At 56.7% G+C, this 17,780-nt stretch overlaps 1 protein-coding gene across 8 annotated transcripts in view; it reads right to left on the bottom strand.

The window, feature by feature from the left end:
- Positions 1–1,753: 1,753 nt before the first annotated feature.
- The window catches only part of SHANK3 (SH3 and multiple ankyrin repeat domains 3), a 375,700-nt gene continuing 359,673 nt past the window's right edge, over positions 1,754–17,780 (bottom strand). For 5 of the 8 annotated variants that reach the window (XM_056339563.1, XM_056339567.1, XM_056339566.1 and 2 more), the window contains one exon: positions 1,754–8,785. In XM_056339563.1, the coding sequence (XP_056195538.1) occupies positions 8,242–8,785 (544 nt within the window). In that variant the 3' untranslated portion in view covers positions 1,754–8,241. The remainder of the gene's footprint in view (positions 8,786–17,780) is intronic. The other 3 variants (XM_056339569.1, XM_056339572.1, XR_008821984.1) reach the window with 3 other exon arrangements.

The following is a 17,780-nucleotide window of genomic DNA, read 5'->3' as shown; positions in this document are numbered from 1 at the left end:
AGCCAATCTTTATGCTAACTGTGCATTTAATTAAGTGTATTCCAGTTGGTGCCACTAAACCCAGACCACTGCTGAGCAGCCCGAGCATGTGCCAGTGAAAGGGTCATGGTCCTGGGGAAAACTGCGGAATGATCAGGGTGACTGTGGGTCCTCCCATACTGGAGAGGCTGCCCGGCGCGGGTGGTCTTTCTCCCTCAGCTGCTGTTTTTCCCCCAAGGCAACCATGATGTCCAGGTTTCCTGGCAGCTGCAGACACCAAGTGAGGCTTTGTGTGCCTCCCTCAGCTCTTAGCACCTGGGGACCCCAGTGCCATGTGGACGGGGCCTGGTAACTGCCCTATGCCTCTGCACCCACTGCCAGCCCCACTAGGACCTGCGCTGGCACTGCTTGGCACTGGGGGCTCTGCCTGGGCCTGGTGGGGTTGTGCCTGGGTGGATGTGGCTGGCACAGGTGGCCCTGTCACAGTCCCTGGCACCTTGGCCAGGGGCTGGTGGGGGCCGGGGCCATCCCAAAACGCTGCCACTGCCCCTGGGGCAGGCAGCCAGAGATGGGGCAGCGTGGGCTGAGACAGGCACCAGCAGCAGCTCTGTGGGGTCCTGGCTCATCCTGCCTGTGGCTCCAGTCCTGCTGCAAGAGGAGCTGCACGAGCCAGTGCCAGGGAGAAGGAGATGGGAACGAGTGTCCCCGAGGACACCTCAACATGATGTGCCACGGGCCCTGCACCAGTGTCACTGCTCCCAAGAGCTGGTATGGCCCCAGCCCTGCAGCGGCACAGCTTGGGGCGACAATTTTGCCTGGGTAAGTCCTGCAGCAGCCTCGGGGACAGCGAGTGCTCCCATCCCCTCCACAGTCCACCCATCCAGGGAGCAGGGGCCTGGCCATGGCTCGGCTGGGCACCCTGGGGCAGGGCATGGTGGAGACTTGGTGCTGGGGAAGGACACGGGCACTTACTGCCAGGGCAGAGGCCGTAGGATGGGGTGGTCACAGTCCTCAAGGGTGCTGGGGCCCTGTGTGCAGGGTGGGACAGGTGGGAGACTGTTAGGCTGTAGCCACTGGCACGCTCCCCCGCTGACCACCATGGCTAGTTTCATTCCATCGCTTGCCAGCCCCATGGCTGTGGGTTCCCCGCACTGCAGCCGGACACTGCCCTGCACACGTCTGTCGTTCCAGGGCTCCCGCCTGGCCCTAGCACTGTGTGGGGTGAGCCCCAGACATCAGACCTGGGGCAAAGCAGGGGACAGGCCAGCACAGGAGGGGATGTTGGTCACCGCAGGTCGCTGCAGGGCTGGGAGCACGAGGGTGGCCGCAGGACTGCACAGGCAAAGCCAAGCCTGGCATGGTGGCCCTGGGAGAGCCTGGCTTGGGACACCAGCCCTGGGAAACTGCCACCACCCAGCCAGGGAGCCTTGGGGATGGGGGGGTGACGGCTGCAGGTCTGTGCTGTGCCACCCTGCACAGACCAGCATATGTGGGATGTAGCAAGCGGCCCCAGTCCCCCCACCCTGAACACAGTGGGACATTGTCACTGCCCAGCCCCACACCCCCCTTGCTGTCCCTGTCACTGGCTCAGGCCCAGGGGAGCACACAAGGCCCTGGTGAGCAGGAAGGCAGGCTGCCCACCCCTGCCTGTGGCTGGGGTCCAGGGGTGCTGTTGTATCCCCCCCATGGAGAGGGGGTGGAGGGGCCCTGGACAGCAGCCCCAGCCTGGAGGCTACTGAAGCTGAGAGACACCATGGAACAATGTGGAGCTTTCTTATAAATTTATTACATAATAATAATAATAATAATTAATAATAATAATAATATAATATAAGAAACATAGATCTCTGTGGGGTATGTGTATCACAACGTCAAGGGCGGGAGGCGAATGGCCACACCTCCATGACTCTGGAGAAGGAGAAATCTCCTCCAAAAATCCATACAAAATAAGGGTGAAGTCAAACTGACCCTGTAAAATTAAAAACAGAACAAAAACCCACAGGTGAGTCCGTCTGGGTAAGAAACAAGAGTGTGGATGTTCGAGCCGTGTGCGTGCGCGTGTGGCCGCACGTGTGTGTGCGAGGGCGGGAGCCGGTATATGCACATGCAGTGGGTGTGAGTGCACGCCCAGGGGCGTGCGGGGGTGTCTCCGCGGGTGACACATGCATGCGGCAGTGAGGGCTGCCCATGGGCGGACAGAAAGAAAACCCTGCCGCACTTTGTCGCTGTTTGGAAATGGTTTTGGCTGGCGAAGCTCTTCACCACCAGGAACAAAGTGCTTTGGGTTTTGTTTTCTCTTCTTTTACAGTCAGAATTACAGACAGGAGCTGATGGAGAACAGGGATTGATGATGTTAGTCTGGTCAAAGGAAAAATACCAACAACTTTTTAAAAAAAAACCCTTCAAAGCAAAAAAAAAAAAAAGTGTATCCCTTTTTACAGAAGATAACCCAAGTCATTGAGAAGCCATGAGAATCACAGTAACTGCCGCGCGCGGCTGGTCCCGGTGCCACCGGGATGGTGCAGCCGAGGGGTTGGTGCTCGCTGCTGGCCACGCTGCAGGCTCGTGGGGTTGGTTCCTCGCCCGCTACCGCTCTGCCTTCTCCTGGATGGCTTTTCAAAATGAAATGTCTCACTGGGTCTGGAGATGTTTGGAGCGGAGATGCCAATGCAGCCAGAATAGATACAGAGTCAGGAAAGGGCTATCTACACCTGGGGAAAATCCTCTTTGCTTCAGCTGAGAAAATAAAAGTAAAGTAGCAGCAGCTGTGTTAGCTGGGGGTTACGGTTCTGCCGAGGGGGTGGGAATGGCCACGGGGCAAGAGCTTGGCCCTTGGCCTTCGGGCAACCCGGGGTTCCCGGCGAAGGCACCACACCGCTGTGGCGAGTGACTGGACCCTAGCCGGATGCTGCGGGTGCTGGGGGTGTGCAGGATGTGGCTGCCCCAGAGCCGGTGGTAGCATGGAGCGCAGGCTGTGCAGCCGCCCCAGCAGAGCAAGCTCGGGGGGTGCAGGTGGGCACGGGGAGGGAGCGGGCTCTCAGTGGCTGGGGAGGAAGAAGCAGGTCAGTTGAAGAGGCCTCAGCACCCAGCACAAGACCACCCCAGGCACTGCCCCCAAGTGAAGACGTTCGCCTGGTGACCCTACTGCTGCTGGGAATGGTGTTGTCTCCAAAGCCCTGAGCCCATGCTCATCTGCTCTGTGTGTGTCCCCGTGGTGGGGGGACAGGGAAGGTGCGGAACTGGGAGGGAGGATGAAGCTGTTGCTGCTGGGGCAGGGGAGCAGGTTTGCGGCAGACCCAGGCAGCCCCTGGGGATGGGGGTGATGGGGCAGCAGTGTGGTCGGAAGTCGCCTTCTTTCGTGTTATGCCTGACTGGGACGAGCCGTGGTGTCCCTGGGAGCGACGGCCGCAGCCGCCATCCTGCAGGAGGGATCACGCAGTGTTTGCCAACACAGGTACGGCTGCAGCTGCTTTCTGGTGGAAGCTGGGATGCACGCAGGGCAGCACAGCCGCCGGCTCCGCTGGGGCAGAGCAGTGCATCCACCATTTCCAGCCCTCGCAAGGAGGATTGGGGCAGTGGGGGGAATCAGGGAGGGGGAGGAGGAGGGCTCAACTAAAATGGCAAGAAGGCGTCCAGCTTTCCTGGTCCCAGACCGAACTTTCTGCAGAAAAGTTGCGCTCTGCAGACTTCTGGCCTCTTGCGGCAAGAGGCGGGTGCAGGCAGGTCTCTCTTGGTCGCCCCAGAAACAGCTGCGGAAGGGGCAGAGACCCTGGGTTCACCCAGCGTGAACCCACTGAGCAGCCTGCACTCAGGCTAACACAGTCACACTTCCACCAGCAGCGCCCGCCAGCCGCCCCGAGGGGCTCATGCCGGGCGGGAGCGAGGGTCGTCGTGCCGAGGGGCCACAGCGGCTCCTTGGGGGCAGCACTCAGCAAAGCTGCCCACCACCCCGAGGGGAGACAGGGCAGCTCTGCTGGCCATAGGCCATGGGGCTGCGCTGGGGCACGAGGACTGCTGGGGTCTGAGGGCTGCCGGGGTCTGTGAGGGCTGCCGGGGTCCCCGCTACCCTGCGGGTGAGGTGAGGAAGGAGCCAGCAGTGTGATGAGAATGAAACACAGCAGGGGAAGCAGTGAAAGGGGCAGTGGTGGGATGAGCTGGCTGGGCGGGCAGGGCTGGCAGGCAGGGGTGGGTTGAGCTGGGGCTTGTGGAGGGGCTGTGGGGTGCTGGCAGTGCCAAGCGAGGCAGGGGATGAGCCATCAGCGGTGCAGAGGCTTGGACAAGCCGCAGCGCGTGGGCACCCAGTGTGCTCTGGCGGATGCTGCTCTGGGGGGCTACTGTGCCCGCTGTGCTCCCGCAGCAGGAGCTGGCCCCAGGGGATGGAGACCGAGCAGGGACGGCCAGGGGCTCTGCAAGCATGCGGCAGCAGGGGCCAAAGCCAGCCAGGCAGTGGGCACAGGTTCCCCGTGGCACACCATGGGCAGCACACAAGCATTTCCACAGCAGTGGGTGGCTCCAGAGCAGCCTCGTAAAAGCAGCATGAGGAACAAACAGCCAAATAAATTCCTAGGAAATCCTGTCTCTACAGTTTGGGAAAGAGGCTGTGTGACACCAACCTGGGGACGTGCCCAGGCCTCTGTGCACGGTGGGGCCTCCTCGGGGGCTGTGCTGTGGCAGGCCTGGCACGTGGTGTGCCAACAGGGTTGCAGAGGAGCTGGATGCTCACCAGCATCCCAGGACGTGCCGATGTTGCTTCGCCAGGCGCAGAGCTGGCGAAGCAGCATCACCCCGGAGAGCCACGCTCCAGCTGCAGGGGACAAGCAGTGAGTTTGGTTGGCGGCTGGGCGTCTGTGAACAGCAGTGGGGTGTGGGCACTGTGAAGCATGCAGGAGGTGGTGCAGGGACAAGGTGAGGGGACAGCAGGAGCTGGGGTGCTCTAGAAGGTGCGAGCATGGGGCCAGGGGATGCGAGGGCAGTGGCTGCGCTGGCAGGCAAGATGCAACCGTGCCAGTGGCACAGGACGTCCCTGGAGTGGGACCGTCCCTGCCTGTGCAGGACCGTGCCAGCAAGCCCTTGCAACGGAAGGGTGCCACATAAAGCCAGCGTGGGCGGGAAAGCCAGAGCCTGGGCAATGGAGGGTGGTAGAGGGGTGCAGGACGGTAGGTGGGTGCATGCATCTGCACATGCTGCTGCACATGCTGCTGCACATGCTGTGGGTGAGGCATGCGGGTGACTGCAGAGCAGATTCCAGGGGTGAAAGTGGGAGGTAGATGGGAGGGCACATGGCAGGGGGCCCTACGGGGTGAATGGAGGGGACAGGGTGCACAGTGGCAGAGGGGTGATGGACCGGGCTGCCACTATGGATGGGGCAGGGAGGTGGAAGGGGCAGGACCCGATCTGCAGCATCCCGCCCCAGGCCAGACAGGATGGTGGCAGCGTTGGCACAGGCGGAGCTGGGGGACGCCTGATGGGGTGTGATGGCACACCTGGTAAAGCAGGCGGTGGGTTCAGGCAGACGCAATGGCTGCTATCGCGATTTAGATGCCTCTTGGCTCACCAGGTTACGGGGCACGAGGCCCCAGCTACCCTGGGGCACAGACCGCAGGCTGTTTGCTTGCCGGTCTAGCTTGAAACCCCTCTTGCCATCCCCAGGTGCCTGCCCCAACTGGGAGCAGCAGGATGGCGGCCGGGGAGGAGGGGGGACACAAATCCCCAGGGCCCAGCGGCTTCTGGAGAGTTCTGGATGGAGCCACTTGGGCACGCACCCAGTGAGAGCTCAGGGAAAAGGAGATGGCACCACAGCGCATCAGGATCCATCCCAGGGAGGGCCTGGTGTGCTGGCATGGGTCAGGATCCATCCCGGGGAGGACCTGCTGTGCCGGCACGATCAGGATCCATCCCAGGGAGGGCCTGGTTTGCAGGAGGGGGACTGCCGCCCCCCGCCCTGGGCCTGGGCCTTTTCCCTGGCTGAAGGTTGTAAAGGTTCAGAGATGTGTGAGGGTCAGAAGGAACCTCCTTGTCCTTCCCTCTAGCACCAGAAGAGTTAATGCCTTTGTGGGGGACTCAGCTTTTTGGGAACACCGGTCACCAAGCCACCCCCTCCTGAGCTGGCTGGGCAAGCCCTGGCCACCCCTGAGCTGGGGCAGGGAAAGGCTGGGGACAGTGCGGTGAGGAAGGGGCATGCGGGGCACCAGGCACCACGCTGGGGGACAGGGACACCACCTCCTCCAGAGCCAGGGCTGGCCTGGGTCACTCTGGCTCCCCTGAAGCTGTTGGGCAACGGAGCGGCTCCCACCCAGCCCTGCTGCCCCAGTCACCCAGCGGCCAGGCCACCGCAGCACTGCCAGCCCCTGGTCTTCAGCTGCGTGGCGGGAGCCAACCTGGTTCCCAAAGCCACAGGCCGGCCTCCTGCTGCTCCCGATGGCCCACCAGGACCCTCGTGACCAGGCTGGCGGTGCCCGCGCAGGGCTGTGCCGGCAGTGGTGCGGTGGGAGCGCTGGGCGCGACAGTGGCGATGGCTTCCCGGGAGCGGAGGCGGGAGAGGGACCTGATGCTGCGGGGCCTGCGCCTGCCAGAGGCGCGGAGTTCTGTGGGGCGGTGGAAGCGCCAGCTCCGTGCATCTCTGCCAGGAAGGGGTGGAAGACTCGGTGTGTCCCAAAAACCAAGTTTTGTTTTGTGTTTCTAAATCTTTAAAATCCAGAGTGTCTGAAAGGAGCTGTTGGTTTTTTTTTTTTTTTTTTTTAAAAAGACTTTAACATTCAGTCAGTCAGTCGCTAAAAACTCCCATGAGCCATGGGCATCCCAGGGGAGGGGTGCAGGCACCGCCTCGCCAGCATCTCAACAAGTCTAGAGATATATAGATTTAGTAAAATTATAACAAAATCAGGTGGCTATAGCTATAGATATAGATATATAGATATTTGTTCTCTCTTTTCAAATATATAGCTGATTAAAAAGATGCAAAATAAGGATGACTTAGGACGGAGTGGGAATCCTGTAGTTCAGTATCATCTCTTGTAGATCATCAGCTGCTCTCTATATAAATGCACGGAGATTATATATTATCCATCAACGTGTCCCCCTTGGAAACAAGACCCCAAACCAAGAAGAAAAAAACATCTCCCTCCCCTCCCCTCCCCCCTCCCCCCCAAATGTTGGCAAAGCGTTTTCTGCTGGATACCCCACCAGCCTCCCTCCAACATCCCCAAACATGCTTCTATCCATGCGGTTTCAGTCCCTCTCTCACCAGGGCAACCGAGGGTGGCAGGCAGAGCAGCAGCACACAGTCCAGGGCTAGTGTCTCACGTGGCAATCACTCTTCTGGCTTGCACGGCATGGCTGGCTGCTCCCTGGGGTGGCTCTGCGCAGGAGGGAGCGGGTCTGGGCATCACCACCCAGCCACCGTGCCAGCGCTGCCCCTCCACAGACACCTCTCCATGCTGGAGCCCTTCCCCTCCGGGCACCGGTGGGACGAACCAGCTCGGCCGGCCACCACTGAGCCTGGTGGGGACATCCTGCACGGGGCAAGGGCCACCACCACGGCTGTGGTGCCTCCTGCCTGCTCTTCCAAACATGGGCCGAGCGCCGGCACTGGCCCTGGCCCTGCCTGCCTCCTGCTGCAGCCCCTGCCCTGCCACGCTCCTGCCTCGCTGGCAGCTCAGGGTCTCGGTGCCACCGGCTGCCCCACGCTGCCCGAGATGTAGCCGGCGGCACGCGCCCGGCCTGCTTGCCTCCCTGCTGCGCTCCAGCCGGTGCCTCCCTGCCTGCCGCACCGGGGCATCGTGGCCGGCGCTTGGCCGACAGCAGAAGCCTCCTCCCTAGCCAGGGCTCAGCTCCTCACTGCACTGCTGGCCCTGCCCCGCTCCCCACCCCAACCAGGTGTTGCCCTTCGCCCACGGGGAGCCTGGGCTTGGCAGCACATGGTGCCTCGGCCCCTCCGGCCACCAGCGACGCCCCCGGGAAACAGCACATCAAGCGATATACAGGCCAGACTCTCTGGGAGGAACAGAAACGAGGATGTATTTCATGCAACATTCCTTGTCCCGAAGGCGTCGCGGGGCTGGCAGGGCCGAGTGGGGGTCTGCGTGTGCATGGCACGCCGGGGCGGTGTGGGAGCGGGTGGGAGCCTCTCGGCTCCACGCCCTTCAGTGCAGTGCTCAGAATAGAAAGAGAATCAAAGTGGGTTTTATTAGTCTAGTAGAAATGTGCCCCCCCACCCCCCTTCCCCGTGGTGGCTCTGGAAGAGGCCAGTGCTGCCTGGGACGGTCAGCTGTCTACCAGCTGCTTGAGTGCCCGCTCAATGTTCATCCGGTGCCCGACTCGGGTCACCCCCAACTCCACAAAGTCCTCCTTGGTGAGGGCGGGCAAGTGCGTGCCCTCTATTTCATGGTCCTCAAACTTGTCTCGGTGCTCCACCAAATTGATGCTTTCCAGCCAGTCCCCGACGTCGTACTTGTTCCACAGGTGGAGGGGTTTCTGCATGAAGGGCCGAGGTGGGTGAAGAGTGTGCAGGGGTGGCCCTGGAGAGGGGGACGGGGACGGGGAGCGGCTCCGGGCACTCACGCTCCTCACCACAAAGCGCACCTCCTTGGGCTCGTGTGGGATGGAGAGGCTGGAAGATTTGAGGATGGTGGGAGGGGTCAGACCGTAGGGCCGGACGGTGCTGAGAGGCTCTGTCCGATCCAGAGCCGGCTTCACGGGGCTGGGGGTACGTCGGGTTACAGGGTAGCGACTGCCAGGTCGGACTGTGTAGGTGGTCCCGGAGCTCCGCTGGGAAATGGTGCTGAGTTCTCCTAAACTACTGAAAAGTCTGCAGAAAGAACGGTACAGCGAGAGAGAGAGGAGAGAGAGCAGAGGGCAGGGGTGAGGCGGAGGTCCCCAGACACAGGAGCACACACACAATATACACGGGGGGGGGCACTGGAGGGCTGGGCCAGCCTGAGATGGGACGGGGCTCTGCAGTGCGCAGGGGACACGGCTCGGAGCACTTCAGCCAAGACTTTCTTGCAAGCCCTGCCAGGGCTGTTCCAGAGGAAGTAGAAGAGGTTCAAGCAAGTATCTCCAGTGTCTCCGCTTCCCAGCCAAACCTGCCCTCGCTGCCACAGCTCTGAAGCCCATTGAGGCCTATCAAGGAGGGAGGTGGCCCTGCAGCCCGGTGGGTCTACACAAAGACTTACTGCAGCTGAAGACCCTGCTCCTCGGCCTGTCTTGGCTGGTCAGCAAGAAGCTGCGACCCAGCTGTGACCAAAGCCACCAGCCCCACCCTCCCAGCGGGACCCCCCCAATTCACCCTCGCTAACTGGGCTTCCATCGGCGTGCTCTCGGGTCCCACCAGACTCAGAGCAACCCAGCGCTCCCCAGCACATGCCCAGCTGGGGCGAAGGAGCTGCCCAGGACAAGAGGGAACCTTCTGGCATCTCCCCAGAGACTAGCGTGGGGACAGGACCGTCATGCCACCCCAAGGATGGAGGCAGCGAGGTCTGATTGTCACCCGATGGTGGTCAGCTCGTTACCCTGGGCTGAGGCAGCCCAGAGGTGTCTGGACTGGTCTTTCCCCTTGCACTACGCCACGTGTGCCTGCCCGGCTGCACCCTGCACTGGGGTAGGCACAGGCCGTGGAGCTGGGCAGGGGGCAGCCCCTCCGGCAGCACTCGGCTCTACCTGCTCGCCACGAGGGCCTCTGGCCTTTACTGCCTCCCCTGGCAGGAACAGCTAGTCTGGGTATGTGACAAGAAATGGATCTAAAACCTGACAGGGCAAGATCATGGAGGATGAGTCCTCTGGGTGCAATGAGCAGAGCGAGTGCCTCAGCCCAGGAGGCCTGGGGAAGGCATGCTGCACTGCCCGTCTCTCTTCATGCTCTGCTTTGGGGGTCTCCTTCCATAAGCACCCACTGCTGACTGTGGCTGAGGATGTGACTCTGACCGGGAGGGACTCGGGGGCCCTGGGCAGTCTCTCCGTCCTGGCAGAGAAAGCAAACACAGCACCCTGAACACACCCCAGGGCTTTGGCCGCTGCTTCCTGGCAGCCTCTGATTGAGGCTGGCGGGGTCTCGGCCCCAAGGAGGGCTCTAAATGGGGGTCCATGTCCTGTGGCAGCTCAGGGGCTTGAATGCTCCCACAGCAGAAGTGCTGCAGCCCTGACCGAGCAAGAGTGGGGAGGACAGGGAGGGTCCACTGGTTCAGGGCTGCACAGCCCCGGGTCAAGAGGGACAGCGTTACTGGGGCTGGGTGGTTATCTTTTTGCTAAACAGTCCATGACCGCTCATTTGGGTCACACAGTGTCAGTTTGCTTGTCCTCCCAACTAACCAATAAAATGCAACGGAACTGCAGCTCCCTTGGGCTTGGATGTGACGCTGGTTAACAAACCAGCAGTCCTCTGGGCTGTCTGCATGGTGCCCTGCGTGCAGCCCAGTGCAGTACAGTACCTCTGCCTCCCGGCCATCCTCCAGGCTCTGCCCTCACATCTCAGGTCCCTCCTGGAACAGATGGACACTCTGGAAACCTGTTGCTAGCAACAGGGGTCCAAGGGCTACAGTTAACAGCATATGCCCACTGCCACTAATGCGCACACCACAAAAGACTCAAGCTTCTGGGAGGTTAATAAGCACTAATGATTCCTTAGAAAGGGGGCTGTGAGAAGATGAGCTGAACAGGAATACGAAAGTCTGTCCATGTCTCTGGGCTTAGGCATATTTCTTCTTACTCTTATTTCTTTGCCACCTTGGCACAGAAAGCAAGAGGGTTATAAAGAAGCATGATGATGAATCACATTTGGGAAGCTCCGTCAATACAGAAGAGGAAAAGCTGAATGACCTTGAAGGCTGCGGCACAAGAAACAGAACAAAAAGTGACAGTACAAAACACAGAGTCCTGCTCAGAGGGCTGGCAAAGGATCTCTGCTCTCTACTGGAAGTGGTGAAGGGAGAGAAAGTTCTGGATCTACTGACAGACCCCAGGAGTGGCTGGCTGGGAGGCGCCAATATAGCACAGCCATGGAAAGGCAAAAGAAGCACTGCAAGATCTAAGGTGTGTATTTCTCACGGACATCAGGACGCATTCATGTCACCACAGGACACTGCTACACTCTCATATGGAATTCTGAGCACAGTTCTGGTCACTCACGTTCAGGAAAGTTGAACACGAACAGGAATGGCTGCAGACACAGCAGCTGGTGTGCCAAAGGCTCGTTTAACCTGACCCAGGTGGGACAGAGGGGGAAACTGCTGTTGGAGTCTGTGAAAGGAGAAGAGAGGCTTAAGCTGGAGGGCGCTGAGACCCGCAGCAGCCCCCTGCAAGTGCACTCCTTGCCAGCGCGGTGGATGCCTGATGGGTGCCTGGCAGCACGGGCTGTGCCAACAGTGGTGATGCAGGTCCCACAGAAACGCCCATCCCACGTCAGGCTGTGCTGCAAGGCCTCCCTGGCTCTTGGCACAGGTTCTGCTTTGTTTGGTGGCTTACAGGGCCTGGGACATTGACTGTTCCTGCTCTCAGGGAACCACGCGAGAAATCAGCTGTGTGCCCAAGCTTCCACGGCTGGCGTGTCCTTGCAATGGCGAGTCAGTGGTGCTATGGCAGATCTTTCTGGGCACAGCTCGTCAGCAGATGTAATCTGTAGGTCTGTTCTCCTCTGCAGAGCACTGGCTTGGGCAATGCAATGCACTTTGGCAATATACTGTTGTCTCTCAACACCTTCTGCCAACCATGTGTTATGCTGCAGTCAGCTTACCAGTCTCTGATGCCCCGTCCAGCTTTGGAAGCTGACTTCATTATGGCCCATCAGCCCAATTATTTGGTCACAGGCACTTCATTCTGCTCTGAAGCCAGCTAAGTTTTTCTGGATGTCATCATTCACAAGCGGCACCTCAGCACAGTATCCCTTCCAAGGACTTGCACATTATGCACAGTGACAACATCTGCTTAGAGGGTTTTTTTTTCCCCTGGATCACTGCTCTTCTTCATTGCAGGTTCATGTTGGCATATCATGCGTTTTGCCCAAGGAATATGCACTGACCGAGACGTGTACCAGCCAGCTGTAGCCAAGCTGTGGCCAAGTGCTGCTATGTTTTAGGATGTTCCTATTGAGGACTTCAGCTTTGTCAGGTTTCACGAACACTATGGCATTGTCTGCTTCTCCTTTGGGCAACATCAAGCCAATAAAACTAGGGAGCTTAATAAGAAAAACGAAATGCTTTCTTCACTTTCTGTTTCTGGTGGTGCTCTAACTAGTCTTTGGAAGACAGCAGTCCAGAGATGCTGGGATTGCTGGTTGCCACAGGTTTCTCTCTGAGTTGGGACGAGGCAGCTATAATCACCATTGCAGGGTTGCCTTCAAGCTTGTCTTCTCTGAACACGTGAAATCCAGGTTCTGGCAGCTCTCAACCCCTGTCCTGCAGAGCTCGGTGGTGGCAGTCTGTCAGCACCAGCAGTAGCAGTAGATCGGTTGCTTGGGTTGCTTCTTTGGTGTAGCCAAAAAAAACTAGTCTTTTGATTTGTGCACTACGAATGGAACTGACTGGAATCGGCAAAGAGGAGAACAGGTCTCATGGGAAGCAGTCTCAGAAGCAAAGAAACACCACCGTGATGAAAAAGGAAGTTCTAACCAAAGAAAGAGGGATTATGCATTTGTAGGGCAGCTAATTAAGCCTTCTGGAAATACTTTTACTGAAGGTATTAAAAAAGCAGATTTCTTGAATGTGTCACAAATGAATGAGGATTCTTCCTTTGAACTCTGTATCTCAGTCCAGATTTCTTCAAGAGTAACAAAGGCGAGGACAGATTCAGCAACAGAGGTAACACACTTCTCACCACTCCAAAGAGAAATGCTTCGCTTTTGCTCAGCAAGTCTTTCGTGTTGCTGCTCTTGGTTTCCAGATGTTTTCATATTGGCCTTCAAAAGCATCTCCATTGCTTTTCACTGCATGAAGGACTTGCCTCCTGTGATTAACAACCTTTGCTAACTGATAATATACAAGACTGCTCTTGTGATTCCCCACTAGGGCTCGGTGCACCCAAAGGCTCCAATGCAGAGCCTGACGCTGTCTGTGACCGTGGCTAGGCTGTGCTTTAGGGCCAAGGGCTGGAGACTAATCCTCTCTCTCTTTGCTTGAAATGCAGATAGACACTTTGAGCCTTCCTGCCTAGAATGGTGCACACACAGATGATGTGACACCTCTACAGTTCCCATTTTGAAAAGATTTTGTCTTCCAGAATTGTCTCATGAGAACTGTCCCTGAAAAGGGAGGACAAAGGAGAGGAGTACAGAAAGGAAAGAAAGTCTCTCTGGATGGCTCCCAAAACAAAAATCAGAAGCATTCGTGCTATGGGTCGCCATGGAAATAACACAACAGCCAAACAGGACATAAACTCACTGGCAGGAGCTCGATGCTCTCACATGCCACTTTGCAAGTGAGAACGGTGTCCAGGAGAAAGCAGCACTTCCCACCCCCTACCTGCACTCAGCTCTCACTGCCAGGTGCCGTTCAGGTGAGTTTTTCTTTTGGTGGGTGGCTGGTGAAGGGCTACGGGCCTGTTTCAAAAGCTGGAAGGATATATGCTTCTTTACAGAACCTTGAGGAAGTCCCATCAAGCAGAGGGCCAAGGGAAGCCTCATCACACAGGAGCCAGGGAAGCCCTTTTCTCCCCAGAGCTGGATGCTCTGCCCAGACAGCGAAGTCCCAGGGCAAGAGGTGACATGGCAGCCACCCTGCTCCAACAGCGTGCACAGCACCAGTGGCAGACACAGCTGCATTACTGGGAGATTGATGAGCTCTTCTCAGGGACCATTTGCCAACCCACTGCTCTTCCTTAACTACTGAATTTCGGCACGAAATTTGTTCCTGGCTCTCAGCAAAAGAATCCAAAGAGAGGATAAGCTTATCCCCATAAAGAAAGCCCACAGGGAAAAGGGTGCCCAACAGCGCGTGAGACTTATCTGAAGAACTACTGAGAACAAGGTTTTTACTGAAGGCGATCTAATTTCCTGCTGTCATTTTTTCTTAGGACTCTACTAGTGCAGCCAGAACTTTCATTAGGGAAGAGAAATCTGGCACTTCTGAGTTCTTCTCTTTCACAGTAGAAAAACAAAGGGATGCTGCAAGGAAACACCTGCAAAACTGATACAAATGAGTGGGGTTAATTATACCCAGTGTATTGTCCCTCCCGAAGGCAATGCTGTAACTCCACCAGCATCTGGAGGGCTGATGATGCTGAAGAAGCATTGGAGGAGTTTCTCTTCAGATGAACAAAAGAATGAGCAAACCTGGAGAGAACTGTTCAATTTTGTAGCTCTAAGGGCTGTTACTCTTCTGTATGGAGTGTCCTGAGCAGAGATAAATGCGGAACTTATGGGCAGCCCTTCTGCACGAAGTCCTACAAATCAGGCAGCTTAGTCCCACAGATCACGGTCTACAAAGATCGGTTACTTCAGGCACAGCCCTTGTGTTCTTGGCACATGTTGGACAGACAATGCACAGACAGCTCAGCAGCACTGAACATGTGCAGCGGGTCTAACATTTCCTGAAAAAGCTTTCACAGGGGTCAGAGACTTTATGAAGGGGCCCAGCAACTGCATTGTACATGAGCAATAAAGGTGACGTTTTCCGAAAGCAACTGATGTACTGCATGAGCACGGTATAATCAACATGCACCCCCATGCAGTGGCAGTGCAGCAGTTCGGACTAGTGTGCCACCTGCCTAGGAATCCCAGATCAACTTCCTAAAGTTTCAGATTTTGGCCAGACATTTCCATTTGAAAGGTACACATTTTGGGGAGAACTCAGAAGCAGGGTACCTCTACAGCCCTCTTCTGAGAAGGATGGCTCTTTGGATCAGACTGCAGGTCTGTTCCCTTCAGGAAGGTGACCAGTAAGAGTGCCAAAAGAGATCAAGTGGATAACCTGTTAACTTGGTGTTTGGGAAAACAGCCTGTATGGCACCAGGCAGGAAAGCTTTCCGGACACTCTGCAGGGTGGTGGGTAAGGTGAGCTCTGAGGCACTCGGGCAGAAGGAGCCTAAGGGGGGTATCTGCAGGGGCTTCACCTCGTGCTGGCTCTCCAGCAAAGCAGCTGCACCTCGCCTGTGCTGGGGGTCAGCTCCCTCGGCTATCAGTGAGGAGGAAGCTCAGCATCCAGAAGGCAATCCCTCTTCTTTTCATTCCACATCGAGTTGTTATGGCAACCAACATGCTTAGGTCTAAGCCGAATATTTGGCAAGTGGCAGCCCACTCTTGATGCCTGTCTTGGCTTGCAGCCACTGCCCGGGTGCTCAGCAAAGTAGTCTCCGTAACACCACAGCAACTCCTGTCTTCAGGGAGGGAGGACCCAGGAACGACAGACTGGCCAGCTTGACATCAATCCCCCCAAAGATGGTGGAGCACATCATCCTGGAAACCATTTCCAAGCATATGAGGACAAGAAAGTGACCGGACTAGACAGCATGGCTTTATAAAGGGGAAATCACACCTGACCGACCCGGCAGCCTTCTATGACTAAATGACGAGGTTAGTGGGTGAGGGGTGAGCAACAGATTTTATCTTGGCTTAGCAAGGCTTTCAAACGCCTCTCCCATAACACCCTCACTGACAAACTGGTGAAGCATGCACAAGACAAGTGGAAGTTGAGGTTGACTGGGAACTGGTGGAAGTGCCACGCTCTAAGGGCTGTGGTCAGCAGCACGAAGTCCGGCTGGAGGTTAGTGACTTGTAGTGCACACAACCCCCAGGGTTGCTGCTGGGGCTAATACCACTTAATGTCTTCGTTAAATACCTGGACGATGGGGCAGAGGGTACCCTCAGCAAGTGGAGATGACACACATTTTGTGCAGATGACGCAAAATGGAGGAGCTGCCCCTCAGAGCACCCCGACTGACTGGAGGAACAGGCCAAGAGCAATCTCATGAAGCTCAACAAAGGGAGATGCAAATTCCTGCAACTGAGAAGGTGGCAACAACCTCACCCACCAGTATATGCTGGGGGCCGACCAGCAGCAAAGCAGCTTTGCAGAGAAGGACCTTGAGGTGCTAACAGACAACAAGCTGAACGTGAGCCAGTGACATGCCCCTGCGGTGAAAAAAGGCGGTCGGGTGCCCTGGGCTGTGTTAGGAACAGCATTGCCGGCGGGTCCTCTCTGCCCATGGAGCACATCTCTCTGCTGATGGAGCACATCTGCAGTACTGTGCCCACTACTGGGCTCCCCGGTACAAGAGACATGGACTCACCGGAATGAGAGCCCAGTGAAGGGTCACCAGGATGATTAAGGTATGGGAACATCTGACACAGAAGCGGAGACAGAGAGCTGAGACTGTTCAGCCTGGAGAAGGTTCAAGGGGACTTCATCAGTGTGTACAAATGCCTTGGTGGGGGAATAAAGAAGATGGAGCCCAACTCTTCTCAGTGGTGTGCCCATGACAGGACGGGAAGCAATGGGCACAATTAAAACACGGGAAATTCCAGCTGAACACACGAAATTCCTTGTTCACTGTGAGGGTGACCGAGTACTGGCACAGGCTTCCCAGAGAGGTGGTGGAGTCCCCATCCTTGGAGATATTAAAAACCTGACTGGACGATGCCCTGGGCATGCTGATCCAGGTGTCCCTGCTTGAGTAGGGGGGAGGACCAGATGACCTCCAGAGGTCCCTTCCCGCCTCGACCATTCTGTGAATTCAGACTGCGGAGGACCAGCGCAGACCAGCAGTCAGCCAACCGCAAATGCCCCGATGAGAAAGTGATGACGCACCGAAGCCCATTACACCAGGTCACTCCTTTTTGCTGGAGCTGCCCAGTGGCAAAGCCCTCTACGACGCTTTATGTAGAGAGTGGTTGAGCTGATGGACCTTCCTCCATACCTTTCTGCCAGTGTCCGCAGCCTTCTCTGGTGCACATGCAGCAAGCAAACGGCAACATATTCCTGCAGCACCATCAATGCCCAGCTTTCCCTGCCAGCTCTCACCTTCAGTATCAGCTTTCACTCCTCACTGCCTGTGGTGCACTCGAGTCATCAGGAACATTGCCAGCATCAGATGGCCACAATTTATGGGGACAGTGATCTTTGGCCTGCAGAATCAGTTTTTGCCCTCAGCTGCCCATCTCTTTACATTTATTAGCACTGAACCTTCTTTGCTGTCATTCAGGTCACTCATTTAGCTTGGCTAGTTTCCCTCGAACTCTTCACTGTCCTAAATTCAGTGTCCCTCAAAACTTCCTCTTTTCTGCAAATCAGGAATTTTCATTAATCACGGTGTTTTTCATACAATTATTACATCTATTAAATGAAATGGGACCCTACTGCAAGATACCTGTTTGCTATTAAGCTTTTTCTACAATGAAGACTGACAAGCTACTTTGACTTTTCATTTCTGGTATTTTTTTCTCTGTAAAACACGTCCAGACTGAAGTCTTACTTCTTGCACTGAAAGAATTCCTCAGTATTAATAATCCCTCTCCTACGCCTCTGATGCCCAGCTCCTGAACGGCAGTCTGGAACGAGGACTGCTGACTTTGCTCCTGAGAGAGGGGCGGCTGGTGGCAGAGCACAAGCTTGCCTGCCCAGAAGCAGCTCCCTGAGGGGCGCTGTGTGAGGAACAAACCCAGTGCCCTCAAGCAAAGTGTCTTCAGAGCCAGAGCACGCTGCCTTCAGCTCGGTTCTCACTGTGGGGTGTCCTGGTTTCAGCTGCCACAGAGTTAATTTTCTTCTTAGCAGCTGGTGCAGTGCTGTGTTTTGGATTTGGTGGGAGAATGATGTTGATTGCACATGGATATTTTTGGTTGTTGCTCAGTAATGTTTATACTAAGCCAAGGACTCTTCAGT

The sequence above is a fragment of the Falco biarmicus genome, chromosome 5 (assembly GCF_023638135.1).
Source record: "Falco biarmicus isolate bFalBia1 chromosome 5, bFalBia1.pri, whole genome shotgun sequence".
NCBI classification, from domain to species: Eukaryota; Metazoa; Chordata; class Aves; order Falconiformes; family Falconidae; genus Falco; species Falco biarmicus.
The sequence above is the reverse complement of the archived record's forward strand: the minus strand, read 5'-3'. Positions and strand labels throughout refer to the sequence as shown.